Source organism: Nansenia antarctica (genome assembly GCF_963989245.1).
Source record: "Nansenia antarctica genome assembly, chromosome: 15".
NCBI classification, from domain to species: Eukaryota; Metazoa; Chordata; class Actinopteri; order Argentiniformes; family Microstomatidae; genus Nansenia; species Nansenia antarctica.
Window position 1 is genome coordinate 7,596,973 of NC_137685.1, and position 27,276 is coordinate 7,624,248.

General features: G+C 43.6%; 1 protein-coding gene across 1 annotated transcript; it reads left to right on the forward strand.

The window, feature by feature from the left end:
• Positions 1-9,101: 9,101 nt before the first annotated feature.
• On the forward strand, positions 9,102-23,854 carry LOC308170956 (immunoglobulin-like and fibronectin type III domain-containing protein 1; the record flags this gene model as incomplete). Its single annotated transcript, XM_080545810.1, has 23 exons — positions 9,102-9,141; positions 13,043-13,069; positions 13,985-14,107; positions 14,202-14,341; positions 14,601-14,700; positions 14,864-14,890; positions 15,066-15,117; positions 15,288-15,480; positions 16,431-16,544; positions 16,964-17,132; positions 17,556-17,828; positions 18,143-18,376; positions 19,591-19,706; positions 20,033-20,174; positions 20,292-20,585; positions 20,704-21,006; positions 21,245-21,430; positions 21,876-22,004; positions 22,143-22,222; positions 22,382-22,574; positions 22,777-23,073; positions 23,445-23,735; positions 23,850-23,854. 23 exons carry the CDS (start codon positions 9,102-9,104, stop codon positions 23,852-23,854), a joined length of 3,528 nt encoding a protein of 1,175 aa, XP_080401936.1.
• Between the last annotated feature and the right edge of the window lie 3,422 nt (positions 23,855-27,276).

The window sequence follows — 27,276 nt, forward strand, 5'->3', positions numbered from 1 at the left end:
GGCACAGGCCGCAAGACATTTTTTATCTGAACCACCTCAGGTTTACGTCCCCTTTTAGTGTTGCCGTTTTTTAACCCTTGTTGATATTTGGATCACCAGCTGAGCTTTGTGTTCGTTTTAATTTCTTTGACACGGTTACTTTAATTAAGGCTTGTTTTTAACTGTAGTAACTACTCTGTACCATTCTAAACAGGCAAATAAATACATGTTTGCTCTGAAACTCTGTTTGTTCACTTAAACTGAACACTTACCTCGGGGGAACTCATACCAGATTGTACCTAGGGTTCTCCCACCCGACAATTGGGACTGGCATTGTCACAACAGATTAGTAACAGGAACATTAGCGTTTCCTACGGGCTACATTATGATGAGACTTTTAGGACTGAAGTACTTTTAACCAGATCTTATCCACCTAATTTTTCTGGTTTTCTGCTCGAAATGACATGCCCACAGTGAATATAGAATATCTCCACAATCACAAGGGCCTTCATAATGATATTGTTATCAAATGAAAGCTAACACCTGTGGGGTGGCTGTAGAAGTGTCAGAATCAAAATCTATGTTACTTTGTCAGAGCAAATAGAGCTAGAACATTATAAAACATCTGAAATTCAGTCTCCGCCTAAAAAAACAACAGCTTTTACAGTGAATATCACCTTGGAAACCTGATAACGAAGCCCAAATCATCTAGAAATCAGTACTCCAGGGTCTTATTAGTACTTGTGCCAAAGTCGATGCTAGTAATGTGAGCAAATGCAACTTTGTACCTGTTTTAGTACAGGTATGTTTAGGCGGACACCTATATGTTTAGGCCATTTGGAGATATTTTGGCACCATCTTTGACCTTTGACCTTTCTCATGTATCAGATTTTTTTATTTATTATTTGGGGGGGGGGATTTTTTTGGGTTGGCCGACCAATGGTATGGAAATTCGGCGTTGAAACCGGACATGACACATTCTCCAGTTGGAGAAAACTGGATGTGACTTCGGCCGTGTTTACCGTCTCGGGAAGAAAATGGTGGCATCGTATAGCATGCAAAGTTGTGAAAAAAATGTGATATCGATGAAGAGAATTGATCGAGGTAAACTCTTTCACTTCGGATCCACATGGGGGTCCGTTGGCTCCTATGAGGATTTATGAAATACATGAATATCTACGGCTATCTCAGTTTCATATCATACCAGACTGATGTTTAGACTGATACAGTTTCACATCATACTAGAATGATGTTTAGACTGATACAGTTGTTACAATACCAGACTGATATTTAGACTGATACAGTTTCATATCATGCCAGACTGATGTTTAGACGTGTAGGCTGTAATCTGGGGAGCCTGATTTGATCCGCCTACAGGAAGTCAACACCAGGAAGACAGAGCCATCCCATCATTATTGTGAACAGTGAACAGAACCCTGAGGTACTGGACGTACTGCTGCCCAGTGATCTGAGAGGTCACATGACCCATTATATTCTATGAGAGGAACAAATGACCCATTATAACCTGCACAGCGCTCACTCAAATGACAAAAGATCGGCTAAAAGATATTGATCAACAGGATATTGTAGGTGCAGTTCTACTAGACCTTCGGATGCTGCCTTTGATGTTATTGATCATAACTTGCTAAGCTCAAGTGTTATGGCTTTATGACGGATTGATGGCAGCTGCTGGATTGAAAAAATCAGGTGTAGTGCTGAGGCACAAATGTGTACATTTCAAGCCTGCAAACTGCGACACTTTAAATGAATGTGCAATAACCAGTGGTGTGCCGTCAGGGCCAGCAAGGCCTTCTCTGCTGGCCTAAACATCATCAGAATATACATTTTATTTAATATATTTTTTCCACAAATATGTATTAATGATTCCCCATAGTCTATTCTCTTCATTTCATAGCTTTCCTCTTGGTTGCGCTGCTTCCAGTCTCCAATTGAGATTTGGAGGGCTGGCCTTTATGTTAGAGCTTTTATCCAATCAAAATGTGTTGCTAGGGGGCTCCCAAATCTGCCCGCCTTCACAACAGACGGTGCCGCGAATTCGACCTGTAACTTAACGTTGGAACGAGAAAACCAGTGGCGTTCCTAGTAAACCTACGTAGATGCGAGCAAAATCAACAACGGCGCCTGCTGGAAGGCTCAATCTGATGTCAGCACCCAGCACGTCTTTTGATTGGATACGCACTATTGAGATGCGTAGCAAGGTAATTTGCGTATCTTTATACCGTCTGCAATCAGCTACAATGGCGGAAGGGGGAGAAGAGGCAGATGTGCTGGCAGATCTTAAAACAACGCCATTTTCTAGAAGAACTTTCCAGGAAAAGATAGACATTATCAGAGAACGGCCAACCCCGACTCTTGCGAGCCTTTCTCAGCGGGGAAAAGGGTTTGTCCGGCACTTTCAGATCGCTAACTACGAGCGGTACCCCTGGCTCACAGGCTCCGAAAGGCACTGCAAATTGTACTGCTGGCAATGCCTGCTATTTGCAACAGATCGATCGGGTGTTTGGAGCCACACTGGTTTTGCAAACTTGAGTTGTCTAACCAAGGGAGCAACGAGACACCAAAGCACGGCTGGGCACTTACAAGCAACGGTGCTTTTGAACACCTTTGGGGACACTCGAGTGGATTTACAGCTCAACAGACTGTACAACAGAGTAATTGAAGTATTCCTGAGGAAAGAAAGGAGGATGGATTTTGTTTTCAAATGAAGTTGTTTTGGTGAGTACAAAGCATTTTATTTTTTATTTTATTTGTATATATTTTTGTCATTTTATTTCGTTATTTCATTTTATTTTCGTTTCAATATTAACGAATTAATATATAGGTAATTAAAATTCATTTTATTTTCGTTTCAATATTAACGAATTAATATATAGGTAATTAAAATGACAAATATAGGCTTATAAAATAAATGTTTGATGCGTCTGTTGCAGGTTGCAAGAGATGTGGAGATTACGTGGGTGGCGCACGTGAATCAGCTGTGCAGTAAAAGTACTCAAGGAGACTTGTTGAATTGTTTTGTCACGTTTCTTGACGATAAAAGTGCCTTTTATTTAAAAGTTTTGACAGTATCCAAGCGAAGCGATCTTAAAGATCACACTCTTCATTGTAAATGCGGATTTATTGATTAAAAATGCTTCGGAAATATTAATATAACTCTGTTGTACTTGTCTGATTATGTTAAGGTGATGCAACGCCCGGTTATACTGTGTTTCTGTCTAGTTTCTAGAGCCATGGCGTCATAATGATGGTATTAAGATGTAGAATAATTCAGGTAGGACTGTGTCGGACATCACTGAAGGCCTAGGTGTGAAATGCACCGCCCGCCACTGGCAATAACACTATGTGCAATATGACAACCCTAGTCGTCTTATCTGTACAGTATAGTATAGTGGATAGTGTACATAGCCTTTATTTATGTAAACCAGCTCCTTTCCCTTCTTTTTTTTTTTTCTTTCTTTCCTAGCACCAGGGGAGCCACCCCTCCCAAATTTTGTTGTTTGGTACTATAGCAATGACAATAAAGACCATTCATTCATTCATTCATTCATTCATTCATTCATTTACTCCATCTGCCTTAGTATGGATAGAAAGCTACCTGACTAATAAAACACAGAAGATTCTCTTAAACGGAAGCCTCTCAAATGCAAGACATATGCAGTGTGGGATTCCGCAGGGCTCTTCACTTGAACCACTGCTCTTCTTGATTTTTTACAAATGATCTCCCACTTGCTTGTAAAAAAAAGCCTGTGTGTCAATGTATGCAGATGATTCAACACTCTACATGTCTGCACCAACAGTTAAGGAAATCACCTCAGCTCTCAACAAAGAGTTGCAGATAGTATTTAACTAGATCACTGAAAACAAACTTGTCCTGAATGTATTCAGGAAAGTATTCAGACCCACACTTTTTCCACAGTTTTTGTTGTGTTATAGACTCCATTTAAAATGCATTACATTAAAAATAATTTGGCATCAATCCACACATAATACCACAGAATGACAAAGTGAAAACACATTTTTTGAAATGTCAGTAAATGTATCCAAATTTAAATAAAGAAACCTGATGTACATAAGTATTCAGACCAAATCAGCAGTAAGTTGAATTGAGTCCATCTTAATGCAAGGATAATAGTTCATGTAATTTTGGAATGAATATCATTGTTTTTATAGCGTCTCTGATTTGCATAGGAATCAATTACAGACTGTGTAGATCAGGTTGTCATTACAAACTGGACAAACAGAGAAGAAATGCTACTCTGAGAAGAAAATCAGGAATGCTACTCTGAGGCCTATGCTCCTACCCTGCCAGTCTGCACTGATATTGCGCAACCATATGCCATCAAAGGGGATAAATGCGACATGAGATATTTCAAAATGCGCCAGTATGATGCACAGATCAGCCTTAAAACACGTTAGATAGATAACATTAGACAGATTCATTTTTATGGTGTTTTATGGTGAACGACCTCAACCTCTTCTACGATGAAAACCAGTTTCTCTACTTGAAACTTGACATTGGCGAGACAACAGATACATTTAAATGATCACAGAGACCTAATTGCCCTCTTTTCTCTTAACCTGCACCTAGAGAGACTGAGCAATCTAGAGCAGTTCTGGGCCTGTGTGTTTCCGCAGGCCCAGTACTCTAAATCCAGACCAGACCAGTTATGCCCGTTGTGTCCCTTTTCCACCTTTGTGTCTCTAAGAGAAAGTGGGGGTCAATCCCCCATAACCTCTTCATAATTTGCATCACAGCTAGCCCCTCCTCGTCACAGATGCGGACAGGAAATGTCTGTGATTGGATTGAACCTTACCTGAGGGCGTGACTGTTACCTGTGTATACAAATCCATGTTTTCCCCTCTGTCCCCCTGTCTTTACGTTTCTGAGAAGACTTTGACTGACAGACTCCGTCTGTCGTGCTGTAAACTGTTCTCCTGTGTGTGTGTGCGTGAGTGTGTGTGTGTGTGTGTGTGTGTGTGTGTGTGTGTGTGTGCATTAGTGCTGTCCCAAACGACTATTTTTCTAACGATTAATCTAGCGATTATTTTATCGATTATTCGATTAGTCTAACGACTAATTTATCGATAAGTCTAACGATAATTTTTGTACTGTAAAAAAAAAAAAAAAAAAAAACTTCTTTGGCTCCACCTCACTGCTATGTTTAGCCAACTTGAATGCCAACATGGCCATTTAGAAGTCTGTCCATCACCACAACACATAGCTAGCTAACGTTACTCTCGCTGCTATGTTATGATTAGCAAAATTGATGCTAACGTAGCATGCGAGCTACGAGCTAGATAACGTACAGTAGGTGCTCGCACCACAATGACAATAGGCTACCGTAGCTAGCCAGCTACATAGCTAACGTTACTAACACCAGAAGACAAGACATACGAACTGTGGTGAGCTACATTGCTTGTGTAACATTAGCTAGTAGCTATCCATTTTTCACTCATACACTTAATTGTCTCGCCTGGTAAAATAAAGGTTTAAAAAAAAAAAAAAAAAAAAAAATCGCCATTTTGTTTATTTGCGACTAACCGACGCATATTACGCTAACCGACGTATTGACGTAGTCGATGACGTCGACGACGTCGAATAATCGTAACAGCCCTAGTGTGCATGCATGTATGCATGCGGGCCATGGGGTTGATGATGGTAAATTACCACCAGGTCAGAGGGTGATGTTAGTGTTTTTACTCGTGTTGTGTCTTTGGGTCACATGACCCTGTTTTTTACAAGGCCATTTAGGTCAAATGGTAAACAAATATGTTTCATCAAATGTAAAATAACTGTAGGTTACCTAAGGTCTTTTTCCCAAATAAAATGTCTCATGTTCATCTTTACTGGCCTATAAACATCGACTTGAGCTCTCCTGTTACTGGAGCCCTGTGAAGCAGCTGGACGAAAGCCTTGGCTAAAGGCTCAGCACGATGCCTGCAGCTCTTCACTGCTGTACATGGCCATTGTGGAGACATAAATCAGGACTTCTGAGCATTATCTGTCATACACTGATGGAACACATTGACAGAATCTAGAATGTTGTAACTGTTCTGATGGAATGCCAAAACTATGTTAGAATTATTATAATTATATCAAACGATATCGATCACCAGAGACAGGGGGGTGGCGGGCAGACAGGGGGGGATGGGAGATTAAGCTCGATTCCACAATGATTGTCAACACGTTTTCCATCATACCCAACTATGAGGTGATCAAATTCATGGAGCAGGGAGGAGATCTCTCCCCGCCTACACACACACGCATTTCTGCGTGTTCCACAAAGATTTTATCACCGAACAAAAAGAGGCGAGGCAGCTGAGAAACAGAGAGAGAAGACAGAGCTAGAGGGTCTGACGGACGTCCTGAACCGCTGAGAGGTGAGTCCCGTCTCTCTGCTGGGTGCGTTCCCCAGGTACACACACACACACCTGGGGAAGGTTTGGGCCATTTAAATATGTCCTGTGTCAGTCTTAATAATGTAGAATTCCACTGCATTGGAAAGTATTGATTAATACTGTTCAATAAAGATAGTTGAATATATACCGTTGAATAAAGACAGTTGAATATTTGCTTGGAATGTACATACATTTGAATGTCCAGTATGTGTCTCAGTGTGTGAGACCTCCAAGTCTTCTACAGTGTAGCTAAACGGTGCTGGTGTACCACAACAGATAATGATACAGATAATGATACAGTTAATAATAATAATAATAATAATAATAGATAAGGATATAGATGATGATTGAATATTGCTGCAACAGTCAAATAGCACCTGGCTTCAAACATAGAATAGGTGTCTAGTTGAATGCAAAGGATGAGGGAAATCTTGCTTGTATAATAAGCATTTCTATAAAAAAATATATCTCTACTTCTATCAGTTTGTTAACCCTGTTAACCTCAAACAATGAGAACATGAAGACGAACAAATAGAGAATAGGTACTTCATTGAATGCTAAGAATGATGGAAATCTCACAAAATATATGTCCGCAATTTCAGGAAAATATATGTTTGTACTTGAAAAGTTTGTTATCCTCAAACAAGGGGTAGTGGTGGTCTAGTGGATAGTGAGTTGGACTTGTGATCGGAAGGTTGTGAGTTCAAATCCCGCCTGAAACCACACCACTACTAGTGTGCCCTTGAGTAAGGCACTTAGCCCTCAGTTACTCCAGGGGGAATGTCCCTGTAATTCGTAATTGTAAGTCGCTTTGGATAAAAGCGTCTGCTAAATGGCAAAATTATTCAAATTAAATTAATTATAACAGCTTATTTCATTTAATGCATTCACAGGGTACTTCTCTGGGTCATTCATAAACAAAAGGAGAGATAACAAGAAGAAATAACAATGGACCAAAATTAATGTTTATTCATCAGGATGTGTTGCTCAAGATTATCCTACGCAGATTTGATGACCTGGTAGTGAAAGTGTGCCTATAGTTTTATGAGTTATGTGACCTATCTGACGCAGATTGCCTGTCTCGCCTTGTGGGTGGACTGAGTAGGACTCCATGAAACAGAGAATCTCATAAATATGTTTACTATCGGTTTAGCATTACGGCAGATGCAATAAGTATCAAATCCATTCTTAATATAACTTTATTAGTAAGAGTCTGGATTTGTGACTCACGCTGCCTCAGGAAGGCCTCCAAGATCTCCAGAGACCCATCCCACCCTGGGAACGAACACTTTGTTCGGCTGCCCTCAGGCAGGCGGTTCAGGACTATGTCCGCAAGGACAAGACTGAAACTCAGCTTCTACCCCAGGGCCATTCAGGCCCTGAACACAGCAAAGACCTAGGTTCTAGGCCCTGGACAATCTAGACAAATTGATGGCAGCTACTAGATTGTAATCAAGTGCAATACTGAAACACAACTGTGAACATTTCAAACCTGCAAACTGCGACACTTTAAATGAATGTGCAATAACACTATGTGCAATATGACAACCCTCGGGTACATAAGGTTCAGAGATAGGAAATGTTAGGATATTTATAGCATAGCATAGAGTACAGCACAGTGTTTTAATTATATAGTATAGTATAGTGGATAGTGTACATAGCCTTTATTTATGTAAACCAGCTATTTTCCCTTCTTGTTTTTATTTTTTTTTTATTTTTTTTCCTAGCACCAGGGGAGCCCCCCCTCCCAAATTTCGTTGTATGGTACCTGTACTATATCAATGACAATAAAGACCATTCATTCATTCATTCAAATATAATGGGGCACAGGCAGAGAGAAAAAGCAGGGAGTTACCGATGGACTTTTAGACTTCAAATAAGGTCTGTTTTGTAACCACAGTTAGATGTAAGTCCATTGTCATAACTTAAGAGATAAAGCGAGGCCGGAATTCAATCAATCATAGATATACACCTTCTGCACGGCACTTTCAGAAGTGCATTTGTATGGCAGCCAGTGCTTGAGAGAGGAGAAGTTGATGTAGAAATCATTAGTCGGTGTGCCAGATGGACTTCCTGGCAGCAAGGTCTGCCTTTGCCAGCAGAGCATCATGGGACGGTCTCTAATCGAGTGTTAAGATACAGGATTTACAGAACCATGTCAAAGTCACACCAGCACCACGGTCACACCACGCTGGCTCGGTACTAAGTTTAGGCCCGGGACGGTGGGCCATTAAAACTCTGGCACAGCCGTCTGACTCCAGGGGGTCGTTAGACAGGCTGTCAGCCGTCAGGTGGGGTTTCTCAGCAACGGTGCCAGCCTCGGTGGCAGCTCAGCGAGTCATGGCCCTCCCCTTAGACATGGTATCACAGTCACCATGACATCATAATGAGAGAGAGTTAGATTTGCGTGAAGACGTGAAAGGTTGCAGACTTTAAATGTAGGCAATGTGTCAGTGGCAATGTGTTAGTATCAGGCAACAGTTATGATAACACAACGCACATTTTCAGCAGGTTCAAATAACCCCTTTTGATATTTATCCAATGATATACTGTATAGTACATGAAAACAATAGGATATGATATTTGAGGGAATTTAATTAAGTGAGCCGTGTAGATACAAAAGCAAACTTATATATGAATTGTTTTACAGCCATAAACAGCTCTAGAGCTTTCTGAATTGACCTTCGATTCAAGATACCATCATGTCTAAGAAACCAACAGAGAACCAGGTCCCAGGGAATGGTAAGTCTCTCATCTAACTCCTGTCCTTCTCTCTTCTTCTTCACCCACACTAGATAATTATTGTGAAATAAGGTTAAATAGCACCTTTAAATAGGCCACATTGTCACAAATTGCACAGTGTAATTCACTTCAGAAGCAATCTTAAGCAAACCCAAGGACTTCACAGGACCACACCAAGTGAAAAAAGAGAAGTCAAAACACTCTGCCCTTCCTCTGCGCAGTGTGTACCCTCTCAGACATCCATTACCCTCCACCCGTCCCCTGTTCTAGGTTACTTGCTGGCTGTCAAGCAGTCTTTGGTTTATGGTTTATAGTGGTTTATATAGCCTTGTTTATGGAGTTAGCCTTTATAAAGGTGGTGAACTATCACGTCCATTCAACATGGAATTAAATGAGAAGATGATGTAACAGAAAAGTCTCCTGCTGTAAAATTGTTCTACCAATCCTCTCCTCTCCAGTCCTCTCCTCTCCAATCCTCTACTCACGTCTCCAGTCCTCTCCTCTCCAGTCCTCTCCTCTCCACATGAAACAACAGAGATTGAGGTTGAACAGATAATTTCAACCTCAAACCTCTTGGATGTTTGGAGCACAGATCATGTTCTTTCTATATCACATGGTCCTCTTCAAAACACAACATGTAGATATGTCTCGAATGGAACACTCTTATTCTATGAAGCTAAAGCCCAAAGCCTCCCTCTGGTGATGCATAATTGCGGCCTAAGGAACCATTGCACCCCTACTGAGCACAGTAGCAGTTACCAGCTAAACTTCTGTGCATTCACGTATCAGGCAATGGAAGCCGTCAGAAAGCTACACCATGAAGGATCAGGCGTCATACAACATACATGTTACATACAGTACATGTTACCTTCCAGAGGCATGACGTCATGGAGATGATCAACACTAACATATTGTTGAAATATGTCAGAAATTATGTTAAACAATGTTTAATGCTAAATGTCCTTTCAAAATTGAGCAAACAGAATTCCACAGTGCTCCACGACGTTGATTCACCTGTGAATAATCGTTAAAACGCCAGCTCGGCAGAGAGCCTGTAGGCTCTGATGACACATGATATATGGATGTCTTTCACAGCCATTATCTCTGCTCCCAGATGCCCATCTTTAATGTACCGGAGCAGCGTGCTGTAGCATACAGGCAGGGGGGCAGAGTAAGTGGCAACAGTTAAAGCAGCCTCCAGATGCAGCCAGCGTGGTCTGCAGGCAGTGGTCAACTCTTATGCAATCACAAATCGAAGAGAATTTTAGAAGCGCGACGTGGCAAAACATTTTGGCAGACGATTTTTCAATTAAACTGAAGTTGCATCAATAGAAGATATTAGACCCATCCAGTTCCCATTTAGAGCATAGAAATCAGAGGACGGGCTTATTGTAATGCATGTTATGGATACAGGAATGGCATCAAACAGACATGTTTGATACCATTCCCTCATTCCGTTCCATGTATTGCAATGAGCCCGTCCTCTGATTTCTACTTCCCACAGCCTCCCCTGGTGTTCTACCTCCACTAGCCTGCTCCCCTGGTGTTCTATCTCCACTAGCCTCCCCTGGTGTTCTATCTCCACTAGCCTCCTCTGCTGTTCTACCTCCACTAGCCTCCCCTGGTGTTCTACCTCCACTAGCCTCCCCTGGTGTTCTACCTCCACTAGCCTCCTCTGGTGTTCTACCTCCACTAGCCTCCCCTGGTGTTCTACCTCCCCCAGCCTCCCCTGGTGTTCTACCTCCACTAGCCTCCTCTGGTGTTCTACCTCCACTAGCCTCCCCTGGTGTTCTACCTCCACTAGCCTCCTCTGGTGTTCTACCTCCACTAGCCTCCCCTGGTGTTCTACCTCCACTAGCCTCCCCTGGTGTTCTACCTCCCCCAGCCTCCCCTGGTGTTCTACCTCCACTAGCCTCCCCTGGTGTTCTACCTCCACTAGCCTCCCCTGGTGTTCTACCTCCCCCAGCCTCCCCTGGTGTTCTACCTCCCCCAGCCTCCCCTGGTATTCTATCTCCACTAGCCTCCCCTGGTGTTCTACCTCCACTAGCCTCCCCTGGTGTTCCAGGTCCACCAGCCTCCCCTGGTGTTCTATCTCCACTAGCCTCCCCTGGTGTTCCAGGTCCACCAGCCTCCTCTGGTGTTCTACCTCCACTAGCCTCCCCTGGTGTTCTACCTCCACTAGCCTCCCCTGGTGTTCCAGGTCCACCAGCCTCCTCTGGTGTTCTACCTCCACTAGCCTCCTCTGGTGTTCTACCTCCACCAGCCTCCCCTGGTGTTCTACCTCCACTAGCCTCCCCTGGTGTTCTCTCTCCACTAGCCTCCCCTGGTGTTCCAGGTCCACCAGCCTCCTCTGGTGTTCTACCTCCACTAGCCCTCCCTGGTGTTCTATCTCCACTAGCCTCCCCTGGTGTTCTATCTCCACTAGCCTCCCCTGGTGTTCAATCTCCACTAGCCTCCCCTGGTGTTCTACCTCCACTAGCCTCCCCTGGTGTTCCAGGTCCACCAGCCTCCCCTGGTGTTCTACCTCCACTAGCCTCCCCTGGAGTTCTCTCTCCACTAGCCTCCCCTGGTGTTCTACCTCCACTAGCCTCCCCTGGTGTTCTACCTCCACCAGCCTCCCCTGGTGTTCTACCTCCACTAGCCTCCCCTGGAGTTCTCTCTCCACTAGCTTCCCCATGTGTTCTACCTCCACTAGCCTCCCCTGGTGTTCTATCTCCACTAGCCTCCCCTGGTGTTCTACCTCCACTAGCCTCCCCTGGTGTTCTACCTCCACTAGCCTCCCCTGGTGTTCTACCTCCACTAGCCTCCCCTGGTGTTCTATCTCCACTAGCCTCCCCTGGTGTTCTACCTCCACTAGCCTCCCCTGGTGTTCTACCTCCACTAGCCTCCCCTGGTGTTCTACCTCCACTAGCCTCCCCATGTGTTCTACCTCCACTAGCCTCCCCTGGTGTTCTACCTCCACCAGCCTCCCCTGGTGTTCTACCTCCACTAGCCTCCCCTGGTGTTCTACCTCCACTAGCCTCCCCTGGTGTTCTACCTCCACTAGCCTCCCCTGGTGTTCTACCTCCACTAGCCTCCCCTGGTGTTCTACCTCCACTAGCCTCCCCTGGTGTTCTACCTCCACTAGCCTCCCCTGGTGTTGAATGAATGGAATGAATGAATGGTCTTTATTTGTCATTGCTATAGTACAGGTACCAAACAACGAAATTTGGGAGGGGTGGGGTGAGGCTAGTGGTGTTCTACCTCCACTAGCCTCCCCTGGTGTTCTACCTCCACTAGCCTCCCCTGGTGTTCTACCTCCACTAGCCTCCTCTGGTGTTCTACCTCCACTAGCCTCCCCTGGTGTTCCAGGTCCACCAGCCTCCCCTGGTGTTCTACCTCCACTAGCCTCATCTGGTGTTGTACCTCCACTAGCCTCCCCTGGTGTTCTACCTCCACCAGCCTCCCCTGGTGTTCTACCTCCACTAGCCTCCCCTGGTGTTCTATCTCCACTAACCACACCTGGTGTTCTACCTCAACTAGCCTCCCCTGGTGTTCTACCTCCACTAGTCTCCCCTGGTGTTCCAGGTCCACCAGCCTCCTCTGGTGTTCTATCCTCACTAGCCTCCCCTGGTGTTCTACCTCCACTAGCCTCCCCTGGTGTTCCAGGTCCACCAGCCTCCCCTGGTGTAACATTGTGTCTGTGGTAAAGACTCAGATCACCAGTAGCTCAGTACGGGTTGCCAGTCCTTACTTTGACGTAGATGTTTGCTTTCCGTTGTAGGTCCTCATGTATTGTGTATGTTATGTGGCGTAGTGCTGAGCTCCATTTAGGATGTGAGTGCCTTTTCATGTCAATAAGCTGCAGTGCCATTGTGTCAGTATCTCAGCTGTGTGTCTGCCTCTGTTCATGTGCTTCCAGGAGATGACGACGTGCCCGCGGGTAAAGGTAGGAGGGACACGCGTCACGTGACCAACATGCACTCCTCCTCTAAGCATGTTCACACAACTCCTTAGATGTGTTACATCTGAAGAATCTCTGTGATTCCCGATTCACTTCAGGATGGGGGAGAAATTACACTCACTGAAATAAAAAGATGTCGGCCTACACATATACGTAATTGGTCTTCCATATATCATATATGGCCCCCTGTCCTCTAGTGAAGACCGATATGATGTAAAAACAGTGAAATTGATCATAATGGTTATAAAACCCTGTCCTGGGTGTCAAAACAAGTATTTGCTCTTTTTTATATATATACTGTATGTTTTCAAAAGGACAAAGGAATATACATCAACCTTTTCAGTTAATAGAAGATTTTTTTTTTTTTTACCAATATTCCTTTCCAGGACAAGGGTTAATCTTTCAAATATTTACCATTACCATTTACTAATGAGCTAAATATCTACTTCACACAAATTACCATCCGCTATTGTTCACTGGGGTGAGGTATTCCATTTGGTATTCATTTTAAAAGTATTTTTTGTTCATTATTGCTGTATTAACCAGTATATCTTCATAAATACTTGGTTTACAAGAATAGTTTTATAAATACTTATTTGTCTCTATTCATTGGTTCATTTGATTCCATTCTTTTGGAAAGGAAATAGTGAACTCTTGTGGAAGGTACATGTAAGTACAAGAGATGGAATACTACCCTCTGTATAATACGGAAGCTGTGTGCATTTGAAAATGGTGTGAGAATAATATATATATATATATATATATATATATATAGTGTGTGAAAACTTTGAATGGCATTTTCTCTGTTAGTTAATTTGAGGCGTACTTTGGTTGCGTGCCTCTTCTGTGGGTGACAAAATGTGTGTGTGATTCTAAGTGGTTGTTTTCTGTCGGCAACAGTGTGTATCAAGAGGAGATCCAGGGTGCCAGGGGTCATGATCACTCAGTACGTGGAGAGGGTCCCAGGGGGGAAGGCCACTCCAGACTTCACCCGGAAACCCGTTCCTCTGACCATCCAGGAGAGTAAGGGGCTGTTATTGGTTTAACTCATTCACAAAGTGTTAGTGAACAGTTTATCTCTAACTGTAATTTTTAAAAATCTTTTCGTCTTTCTCAGCTAAATTAGCCTACTTTAAAGCCGTGGTGAACGGAATCCCTGCTCCAACTGTCACTTGGGGCCGTAATAAATGTGAACTGACTGATCCAGAGAAGTATATCAACAGATATGATGAAAGAACAAACGAATATTTTCTTGAGGTAAAACACCTGCATGCCAACACAGTTCATACCTCCAACAGGTGTCTGTTCTGTATAATTTAGAGGAAATGCCAATAACCTTCACAGAAGAAAATATGTTAGATACAGTACAGTATACTCTAATCTAAAATACAGTAGATACTATAACTCTACATACAGTATAAACTAAAAGACTATAAACTAAGAGATCTTCTCTGCACACTGTGGAGATGCTGTGAGAAGTGTGAGGTCACATCTCAGTGTGACGTTGTTCCTTCAGATGCCCAACGTCTCCTCAGAACAAGCTGACACCTACAAATGTTATGCCACCAATGAGTTTGGACAAGCGGTCTGCGTTACCACCTTGAATGTGATAGCAGGTGAGGATGTTGAGAATGACTTAGGGGAGGAAGTTGAGGTTGACTGAGGGTAGAATGTTGCGGATGACCGAGGGGAGGATGTGTTGAGGATGATAAATGACACTGTGCATGATAATCAAAACTACAAATCCTCAATATGAAAATATGTTTCTCTAATTTTCAGTTGGATTCAAGAAGCCCAAGCCAGAAGGTGTGAAAAACATAAATCTGTTAATCTGTCATTCTGTTTATAGTACATGACCATCTAGCCTGCGCCCCGGGCCGATGTAAAAGTTGGATGGGGGGCGCATTATAAATAAAATTAACATTAACATCTCAGTAGGAATGAGGAGATAATAGCGAATCATCTTTTTGTTATTTTCTAGTCGCCCAGACGTCTGGAGCACCAGAGGACTTCAGAAAAATGCTTAAAAAGAAGTAAGTCAACTTTATATCATTTGAAAATCCCACTCTTCTTCTAGGCGTTCTTCATTTATCAAATGTCTTATGTTATTTTTATTATTATAATAATTATTTGAGTTATTAGCTATTATAGCCAAATGACACGTGGTTTCCCTTTAGCACTAACTGCTCTAATCCCCATTCAGAGTTGTTCGTACTAAACCAGTACCACCGAAGAAGAAGGAGGGTGAGATTGATCCAAAGTTCTGGGAAGTGTTGCTGAGCTCAGCTAAAAAGGATTATGAAAAGGTCTGCCGTTCGTATGGAATCACCGACTTCCGCCCGATGCTGAAGAGACTCAACCAGATGAAGAAGGAGAGAGAGGATGAGCAGAAAAAGGTATTGGTAACAATGTACTAGATTTACTAGATTTTGTGTTTATAAAATTATTAAACATTAACTGTACAACGACGTTTGAACACACAAACCTGAGATCCCTGCACTGGCTACCAGTCTCTCTTAATCTCTTAATTCAAAATACTCCTAGTTACATACAAATCACAAAATGGTCTTGGACCAAAATACATATCAGATCTCCTCCCATCCTATATTCCAGAGAGGCCCCTAAGGTCAACTGAGACTAATCAGCTAATCATTCCAAGAGTGAAAACAAAACACGGTAAGGCAGCATTCAGTCACTCTGCCGCATGCTCCTGGAACAAACTCCCTGAAGAAACCAAAAAGGCCCAAACCCTACAAATATTTAAAACTAAGCTAAAAACCTGTTCTGCAGCAGTTATGATTAAACACTAGCACTCTAACTATGCCTTTTATCCATTAACTATTATCTTATTAAATGTTTTATCTTTTTACTTCTTATACCTGCAGCAGTTAGGAGTTTTATGATCCATAATCCAAGCGCTATAAATTCACTGTAAATATAGGCTAAATGTTTTTATCAAACGTGTCATTTTACACTGCGATCTCACAAGATAGCGGCTAAACACAGATGCAGTACCTGCAATCTCACACACCATATGAGGTATTATTGCAGTAATAACACTTTTATCTATATATTTTTATTCATTGTCTTATTATGTTGTTAAATGTTAATCTATTTATTTTCTATATTTAAAAATAAATAAATAATAATCTTACCATCCTCCTTTTTCTGTATTTGTTAATGTTATAAGCACTTTGAACTGGCCCTGTATGACATTTGCTATACAAATAAACTTGCCTTGCCTGTATGAAACCCTTGCTGGTGCAATTGCAACCTGATCTCATTAATCATGTGTGTGATCTCCCTGTTATAATCCTCCCATGTCTCTCTCCCTGTTGTCATCCAGGTGGTGGAGAGTCTTGAAAAAGAGAAACAAATCGAAATGCAGACAGACGGCTCAGCAGAGTTTTCACTGAACATGAAACTCAAAGACCCGAACAGTAATATCTACCTCTATAAGGTGAGCTGTGTTGGACCACCATGCTAGACAGTAAATCTACCTCTATAAGGTGAGCTGTGTTGGACCACCATGCTAGCCAGTAAATATACCTCTATAAGGTGAGCTGTGTTGCACCACCATGCTAGCCAGTAAATCTACCTCTATAAGGTGAGCTGTGTTGGACCGCCATGCTAGCCAGTAAATCTACCTCTATAAGGTGAGCTGTGTTGGACCGCCATGCTAGCCAGTAATTAACAAATCAATAACAATCACTCATATTCTGTTTTGATATGTGAAACTGTTACAATGTTCTCTACACTGAACAACCTTGCCAACAGCTGCTTTGAGAGACAGGAACTGTCAACTGAGGCGCTGTGATCATGAAGGATGATGAATACTACAATGTTCTGCTAAGTAACTGTTATTTTCCTGATTCTCAGGATGGTGTCCAGGTTAATTACGGTAATGGTGATGATCATGGCAATAAGCACAGCCTGAAGCAGGAGGGGGAGAGTTACGTGTTCAGCATCAAGGATGTGAAGCCTGAGGACTCTGGCTTCTACCAGGTGGATGTGGGGGACACCAACGTTCTCTGCACAGACTTAAACAGTGAGACATTATATTTTTGGGGCATTTGGCCTTTATCCAGAGTGACTTACAAAAAAATAATTTTGTCTAAGTAAGTGAATCATCTTTCTATTAGTCATCATAAGAGCACATCTATACTAGGACCTGGGGCCAGTCACAATGTTTTTTTGTACATTTTAAATGTATTTACAGTAAATAAACTGTACAGAGGGGTAGTAGGGAGGAAGAGGTTTTTAGGTGGGACAGTTAAGATGTAGCCTGAAGAGATGGGTCTTCACTCTAGGGCTGAAGATAGGTAGTGACTCTGCAGTCCTGATAGCAGTGGGAAGCTCGTTCCACCAGAGACCACGTCTCACCATCATTTTGCAACTATACATTGTACATCACATTTGTTTCCTTGAATGTGTCCAAGATCTAATTTCTGTGTATTTGTTCTCCCTCTAGTCGTTTCAACAGAGTTTGTTGCCAAGCTGAAGGACGTGAAAGCCAAAGAGGGAGAGGGCGCTGTCTTTGAGTGCGTCCTGTCCAACCCCGTGCCGTCCATCGGCTGGTTCAGGAACAACGTTACGCTGGAGCACGGGGACAAGTATGACATCACTGTCTCCGAGGATAAGCTCACTCACAAGATGGAGGTGAAGGGCTGTACCCCGGCTGACAGTGGCGTCTTCACCGTGATGGCCGGTGTCACCCACAGCAGCGCCTCGCTCGCCGTGGAAGGTGGGACCGCTTCTCTAGACCAATCATCAACAACTAATAACTGACCACTACTCTTAATAGTATGTTTAAATACTGTATGTTTTAGGGCCTTTCTGCTTTATTGGGATAGAGACAGTTGAGGTTGACCGGAAGGATGGGAGAGAGAGAGAGGAGGGATGACATGCAGGATATGTCGATCGTCAGGATCTTTATAATGTACAATTTACTTTTAAAAGCAATTAGTGCTTTTAAAATGCTCCCATGTAAAATGATGTTTATTGAATGAAGCTAAACCTAACCTTCTCTGACCTCTTCCTCCTGCATGTCCCTGTCAGCTGGTGATGGGACAGACAAAGGCACCGGCTCTGGAGAGGCTCTGGACCAGCAGGCAGCAGCGAAAGGAGCCGGGGATAGTGGGGATGGAAGAGATGGAGGAGATGGAGGGGACGGCAAGGGTGGTTCTGGAGATGGTTCTGGGGGAGATGGGACTGGTGGAGATGGGGGTGATGGAGAGGATAAGAATAAGAAGGGGGTCGGAACTGGTCCCTTGCTCCCTGAGACTAAAATAGGTAAGGAGTTCCAAAATCCATCTCTGTCTTTCTCTGTGTGTCTCTCTCTCTCTCTCTCTCTCTCTCTCTCTCTCTCTCTCTCTCTCTCTCTCTCTCTCTCTCTCTCTCTCTCTCTCTCTCTGAGGTTTATGAGTAGCTAGAAGACGTGATGCAATGGATAAAAATACATCACCTAACTTCATTCATCGAAAAAAAATATTCCATCTCAAATCATCAGTTGTGAAGTAATAACACCATTGAGGTAACAATATGCAACTAACAGCTGTGAAAATTCAAACTTCAAAAAAGTAATTGCCAAAAATATGATTAATGATGAGCCTGAACAGGCTCAGGAAGTGCTTGGGGACTTAGAGTTATTTAGGGTTCAATCTACTTCCTAACATGTTTTGGAGTGCTGTCGACCAAGGTGGCTTACTGCAGCACTTGACACACAAGTCATTACCTCCAGTGAAATATGTCATGGATACAGAGCCTTGTTGAGAGACAGTTTGATGAAATATTTTTGTCCTCTTTAGATTCATAAGGGCAGCCATGTTTGTGGGCACACTGCCCTTTGAGAGTTGAGTCAGAAGTAGAGCAGTACTTGCAGTACCTCACAAATAGCACTAGAGGGAGACATTTACCAGCTGTGCTGGATGGTGTGACTGGTGGGTTGAGATACTTCGGTGTATGGCATGCATGGGCGTAGGAAGCATTGTGGGTGAAATAATGTCATTGGGGGTCTAGGGGTTCTCCCCCTGAACATTTTTAACAGAGTAGATGTCATTTCCTGTATTCTGGTGCCTCTTAACAGGTGGTTTGATCTGAAAATACTGCAGAGTGGATAGACTGATGCACTGATTTATTTTTGACATGGTAAAAGTGGGGGGGTCTAAACTAATAAGTACTGTTGTTCTGTATATTAATAATCTCAAGCACATATTCAAGAAAATGTCAACATTCATAATAAGTAACAGCATTCACATTACCATGCATGTGATAACAGTGAAAGCAATCACATTACCATGCATGTGATAACAGTGAAAGCAATCACATTACCATGCATATGATAACAGTGAAAGCAATCACATTACCATGCATATGATAACAGTCCCAGTATATAATGTTAATAGAACACAGTATATTTACTTTGTTCATTAGTCTACTTGACTATTAAAAGTTGAGTTTGGAAAAGCAACGTGTCAGATGTTGACCGTGTGTATTGTGCTGTGTAGAACCCACCATCGTCAGCGGGCTGTCAGACGTCTATGCGGTCCGCGGCCAGCCAGCTCAGCTGGAGTGTAAGCTGGACATTAAGTGCGATGGAGCTTGGTTCAAAGATGGAGAGAAGGTAAGGACTGATTAGGTACTGCGTTCAGAATACCTAGCTCATGAGGCTGGACGCAGGCAGCATTACATGTAGTTGTTTTTTTGACAAAGCATTTGACCTCACTGAACTCCTTCAGCGCCCAGGGTGAATAAAGTCACACAAATGGTCAACATTCTAGAGTGCGACTTTATTCACAAAAAATACATTATGATTCTTCATTTGTAACCAATCAAAGTGTTGTTGCTAGGTAAATACCACATAAAATGCTTGGCACTCTGGGTGAGTATATTATGAGTGTTTGCGGAACTCTTTGGCAGTTGGTGAGTTAATGTCTTTTGGCTTTTTAGTTGTCTCCCAAAGTTGGACTCGACATATCCAAAGTTGACACGTCTCACCAGCTGAAGATCGCACGCAGCCTGGACGAAGATGCTGGACTCTACCGTTTCGAGGCAGGAGGATGCAAATCAGAGGCAAGCGTCAGCGTTGGAGGTATGTGAGGACTTCCTAGTGCAGTAAAAAAACAAAACACTGAACACTATACCGATGAGCGATGTTTATATGACGGTCACCTCCAGAGCACCAGCCATTTGTTTCCTCGTCTCCTAGATATTCCGGAATTTGATGCTGACGACCTCCTGAACTTCTCCAAGCCCGTGATCGTGAAGGTGGGTCAGACCGCTGCATTTAAGATGCCCTACACCCCCCAGGAGGGCCTGCAGGTCCAGTGGTTTAAGGACAGCGTGGAGCTCAAGGACAGCGGGGGGGTAAAGGTCATGAAGGAGACCAATCACAGCCGCTTGCTGCTCAAGGACTGCCTGCGCTCGGACGGCGGCGAGATCAAGATCAAACTGAGCAACCTGTTTGGCGCTGTTGAAGCCACTTGCCAACTCATTGTCATCGGTAAGAGCACACACACACACACACACACACACACACACACACACACACATACTCACACACTTCTATGTTCTTGTTAGATTATGACTTTACATTGAAATATCTTCTGTTTGCCTTTCAGACAAGCCCGGGCCGCCCGAGGGCCCAGTGGAGGTGGTGGAGAGGTCCTCCACGGTGATCGAGGTGAAGTGGAACCCACCCCTGGATGACGGCGGCATCCCTCTCACCAACTACATGATCGAGCGGCAGCAGATGGGCCAGAGCATGTGGATCAAGCAGGGGGACGTCGCTGCTGACAAGACCAGCTACCGGGACCGCAACGTGGCCCATGGCAAGAGGTACCTCTATCGGTTCTCGGCAGAGAACCCTGAGGGCCTCAGCGATCCACTGGAGACGGAGAATTCCATCATGGCCGGAACACTGAGTGAGTCAATCAGAGGCCTTTATCTTCTTCCTCAGAGGGCCGCTGTAGCTATTGTATTACACTCATTGTTTTTAGCTCCTGTAGAAGTAAGCCTTACAATAATGACATCCATGTCCTTCTGGAGGTTATTGTATCCGTATTATAAACAGTATCTGTCACCCATCTAGAGATAGAATGGGACTTTCTGTTCCATTACAATGCTCTCAATATGGTGATTGGTTGTCGTCATATCCGTTAGTCTTCCCTAACCCACCTGGGGCACCCAAAGTGGTCAGCACCTCCAAGACGTGTATCAAGCTGACCTGGACTGCTCCCCCTGAGAGAGACCCACCTGGACCCAAACTCATGGGCTACCAGCTGGAGAAACGGAAGAAGGACACAGCCCAGTGGATCGCTCTGAACACTGTCAACGAGCCCATGGAAGGTCAGAAGGTCTTCAGATTAAGCTGCTCTTCTGAACACACAGTGTTTAACAACAAAGAACCACCATTACATTGGATGCCATTAAACAATCCGTGTTTGGTACATCCATTTTTGTACTTTAAATGTAATGATATATTCTTTTATTATTGGATTATATAACGTATGAATGCCTCATGATCTTAGTTCAACTGTTGCCCCATTAGAACCCAAAATAAAACCTTGTATACAACGCAGTATAGCTTCAACTATTGGTTGGTCAGTACTTGCAGATCCGTCTATGATTCTGGTTACATTTCTTCAACCCCATCCCTCAGCTGTTGTTTAAATTCAGAACTGTAAAGTCAAAATGATAGTTGGTCTAATATCCTTACTCAAAGAACACAGTGACATTAGAATGCACATTTTAACTGTCAATGGTCATTTATTGTCTCTCTCATCATCTTCAGGGGAAAGCTATGCGTGCAAAGACGTGACAGAGGGGTCTGAGTACCAGTTCAGGGTGTCGGGCATCAATGTGTCTGGAGCCGGAGACCCCAGCCCCCCCTCTCCCATGACGTGTGCCAAGAATCCGAACAGTCAGTTGCTTTCAAAGATGTCCGCCTCTGGAAGCATATGCCCAATGGCTTCATACCAACAAAATTGTAATGAAGTTTCCTTTGATCCAAGTTAGGGTAAAATTCCTAAAAGCGTACCTCTGTGTGTTTGTCATTCAGTGAAGCCGCAGTTCAAAGATCCTGAGGACTTCATGGTGGTCAGAGCTGGAAATTCTGTGAGAATCAAAATTAACTACGAGGTAAACATCAGAGTCCACAGGAAGGGGGAGACAGGCTGCAAATCATCACAATTTCTGTTATTTGTTTGAATTTTACCGTCTTGTTACCGTCTTGTCACAATGAAATGTGTGTGTATCCATCCTGCCTACAGTATGTGATCATTATATCAACCATTGTAGGCGGAGCCTCCCCCCGACATCACCTGGCTGAAGGATGGCGAGCCCGTCTCCGCCTGGCTCAACGTCATCAACAAAGATGGCTCCTCCCAGTTGGTCGTCCCCTCCTCCAAGCGCTCCGACTCTGGCGTCTACACCATCATTGCCAAGAACTCGGTGGGCCAGGCCAGCTTTGACATCGAGGTCAGAGTCACAGGTAAAGCCAAACATAGTCCTTCATCATGCTCTACTGGCCAGTGGAGATCTGCCGAGTGTGTTTTTGATGGTTCCAAAGCACAACGTTAAATGAGTGGGACATTACTGATATTATCTGCCGTTTCTTCATTCATGAACATACAGGTCACGTATGTTCTCATGTCACGTATGACCTTATGATCTCCTCTCCTGTGTGTTCCCAGATGAGCCCAAGCGCCCCGGGGCGGTGGCGTTGGAGCAGACGGTCCACGGGAAGGTGGAGGTGTCATGGGAGCCATCTCCAGACGAGGAGATAGACGACCGGCTGCACTACCTGCTGTCGGAGCACGACTCCAACAGCCGCAAGTGGCGCACGGTGGCAGACCGCCTCTTCTGCAAGACCTACACAGTCCACACCATCCTGCCGGGGAGGGAGTATCACTTCCGCGTCTACGCCAAGAACGACATGGGCCTCTCTGACCCGTCCGACTCCCCGACCTGGGGCATCAACAGCAACAGAGGTCAGTCGGACTCCAGCTCATGTTTACTAAACAATAATAATACAACTTTATACGATTCTGTCTGCTCTGCTTGCAGACCCCCCACACACACATACACAAACTGCAGCCTTGGGGTCAAGTCTATTTAAAGCTTGTCGGAGGAAGGGAATGAGTTCTTGAATAATTATTTATTATTCTATTTCTGTAACTCATATGCAGCATTTGATTTGATTTCCAGAAGCGCCAGGTGAGGTGAAATGGAATAGTCCCCAATCTCCCTTTTCATTTGCTTGTCCTCTCATTTGATTTGTATTCCAGATGTATTATATACATTCCACTTTTTTTTTTTTTTTACTCTCTAGTTCTGATAACAACGAACACATCAACTGCAGTCAGCTTGGACCGACCTCCATCCATCCTGGTCCCCCTGAAGGCGCACACCCCCCCCAAGGGCTACCAGCTGTACATGACCTGCGCCGTGGGAGGGTATCCCACCCCAACGGTCCTGTGGTACCTGGATGGCGTTTGCATCAACTATGACCACAATTACTACATCACCAACGCGCAAGGTGTGTGCTCCATCTACATCCTCAGAGTCGCGCCCAAGGACAGTGGCGCCTACCGGGTGGTGGCAGTGAACTCCTTTGGCAAGGCGGTGTGCTCCACTAACCTCGTTGTGAAAGGTGAGAATCCCAGCAGACAGACAGAACTGTGCTGTGCATCTGTTCAGAGATGTGTTGTTGACGAAGGCCTATTTTACTCCCTTAACGTTCTCTCTTTGTGTCTTTTCTCCACAGACTGAATCTGAAGCTTGAACATTTGTTTTCTGCACATCCTCATCTAATTATATGTATTAAAATATATATTTTAATAGTTTGCTGCACACATCTTGTGGACTATTGTTGTGTATGTATGTTTAATGTTTTGCCTGTTGTTCCATACTTTTATGTAGATTCAACTATTTGATGATCTTAGTATTTAAACATTATCTAAAGAGGCTTTCCTCTTTTTCGTTTCTTTCAAAACAGTTTCCCAAAAGGTTCGAAATGTACTTTGGAAAACTACAGTAAATTAGTTGACTGGCATTCCGTATGTTCTCTGTTGGTTATTTCGCCTGGATTTCATTATTTTCACACACGTTCTCTGGCGTGACAGGATCACCTGAACAACGAGCACAGAGGCGGCGGATCCTGACATTTGCAGTATCACTCATATTAATTGCATTTATATATAGCGTCTTTCTAGACATCAAAAGCGCACACATAAGAGGAAAGAACACACCTCTTCACTACCGTTGCACAGCACCTGCCTGGGTGATTCCACAGCAGCCATTTTGTGCCAGAAAGCTCACCACACATCAGCTGTCCGTGGAGAGGCGGTGTTGATATCGCTAGCGCCCACTGTACCACAGCATTGTTTTATGTTGCAGTAGGAATAGCTCTGCCTCGGGGAGGTTCCAGTTAATAACAGACTCTATCAGGAGTCCTCCCTCACACCGTCACAGATGCTCCAGATCCTCATCATACGTTACGTGTCAAGTGTACATTTTCATTGCATTTCCAAAAATATCCACTTAAGCACCCTCAATAAATCTCTGAGGATCATAATGATGCAGATATAGAAAGAGTCCTGACTGCGTCTCCAGTCACATGACCCTAGAAGGAAGCCTCTCTAGCGGAGGCTCGCTGGGAACTCTGGAGGTTTACGCCCGGCAGGGGAACACTAACTCCAGATCCACAATCGAATCATCATACAAATGTCCCATTGACATCAGTGCAACATGCAAATCCTTATGCAAATGTAGGAGATGCAGATCAAGTTAGGATTCCACCCATCATGAAGTAGGCTGGGAAATAAGTATTGTACACATCAACATTTTGGCCAGTTAATGTATTTCCAATGAGCCTATTCAAGTGGAATTTGCACCAGACTTTGGTATTAACTCAAACAATCCAGACAAAAAAAACTAAACATTAAAGTCCATATGTAAATAAAGTTATGTGTAATAAAGTGGAATGAAACAGGAAAAAAGTATTGAATGCACTAACTGAAATGAATTCAATTCATACAGCTTCAAGGCGCTTTCTGTATGGAGTAACTAATCGCCCGCAGTATTTAGGTGTGATTTTGGCCCATTCCTCTACACAGATTATCTTTAAATATTTTTAGGATTGCAGGGGGCCTTCTTGTGAATCTGGATCTTCAGATGCTTCCACAAATGTTCAATTGGGTTTAAGTCTGGTGATTGACTGGGCCATTCCAACGATTTTCTTTCTCTGAAAACAATTGCGAGTTTCCTTTGCTGTAAGCTTTGGATCGTTGTCCTGCTGAAAGGTGAAATGGCAGGAGGTTCATCTCAAGAATCTCTCTGTACATGGCTCCATTCATTGTTCCTTCAATGATATGAAGTATGCCAGTACCACGAGAGGAGGAACAGCCCCACACCATGATACTTCCACCTCCAAACTTCACTGTTGGTATAGTGTTATTCGGTTGCCATTTCTCCTCCAAACATGGTGTGTTGTATGACAGCCAAAAAGTTACACTTTGGTCTCATCTGACCGGAGTACATGCTCCCAGTAGTTCACTGGCTTGTCCAAATGTTGTTTGGCAAACCATAAACGAGCTTCGACATGTATTTTTTTCAGTAGTGGAGTCTTGCGGGCTGAGCGTGCACAGAGGCCATGGTGGTGGAGTGCGTTGCCTACCTGCTGCCTCCAAGTCTTTCTGGAGCTCTTTCCTAGTGGTCCTTGGCTCTTTGGATACTCTTCTAGGTATCCTTCTGAGTCCCTGATCAGAGATCTTGCGAGGAGCTCCTGTGCGTGGCCGGTTGATGGTGGAGTGATGGTGCTTCCACTTACGGATAATGCCCCCACTGGAAGATTCAGTTGTGAAAAACGTCTGTAGCCAATTCCATTCCAATCTCCCTCCCCTCCAGCTACCTTTATCTCTTGAGTCCTGAACATATCTTAAACTAAGAGATTTGTATTTGGATCAAAACACTCACAACACACATATTAAGCTGAATGATTGGCAATGAACAATGTTGCTATTATTGAGCAACTACAAGAAACAAAGCTTCTTGGTGTAACTTTAGACTGTAAACTAACATGGTCAAGACATAGATTCACTTGTGCAAAAGATGGGCCGAAACATATGTGTAGTCAAGAGATGGTTTTTTCAACACCACATCTGACCAAACATGTCCTGCAGTCTCTAGTAGTAGCCTATCACAATTAGATTACTGCCCGGTGGTCTGGTGACCAGGTGACTCTGGTCAGGCACTACTAAAACACATCTAGGGAAGCGACAACAGGTTCAGGACAGCAGCTTTCCCTGCAGAGCACAATGAGAGCAAACATAAACAACCTGCCTGACCGACTCTTCTGGCTTAAAGTTGATGAGAGGTTAAAAGCACCACTTCTTTCATTTGTAAAAAAAAAAAAAAAGTATGAATGCTCTGAAATCACCTGTCTGTTTGTATAGGCAGCTTACACTCAGTCTGATGCACACACATACTCCAGCAAACATGCCACGAGTGGTAACTACACTAAGTCCAAAAACTAAAACAAATTTGAAACAACATGCAGTGCTGTATAGAGCGATGGTTGAATGGAACGCCCTACCAGGTCATATCTCGGCCCTGTGGTAGAAGCTGTTCTTCAGTCTGTTTGTCTTAGCGGCCAGGGTCCTGAACCGCCTTTTCGAGGGCAGCCTGGTAAAGTGTACGTACCCAGGGTGGGTCGGGTCCCTGGAGATCTTGGAGGCCTTCCTGAGACAGCGTGTAAAACTAAGGCTGTGAGCAGTGCTGACTTTTATTTTGTTTAAATGTTTTGTTATTATGTTATTATGTTATGTATGTTGATGTTTTTCTTCTTTGTTATGTTTTGTAATGATTTCTTGTATATGAACCCCAGGAAGAGTAGCTGATGCTTTGCTTTGCTTTGCATCAGCTAATGGGGATTCTAATAAATCAAACCAAATCAAATATTCTATGAGGTCACATGACCAATTACATTCTATGAGAGGTCACATGACCCATTATATTCTATGAGAGGTCACATGACCCATTATATTCTATGAGAGGTCACATGACCCATTACATTCTATGAGAGGTCACATGACGCATTACATTCTATGAGAGGTCACATGACCCATTACATTCTATGAGAGGTCACATGACACATTACATTCTATGAGCATGAAGGTGTATTGTAGGATACG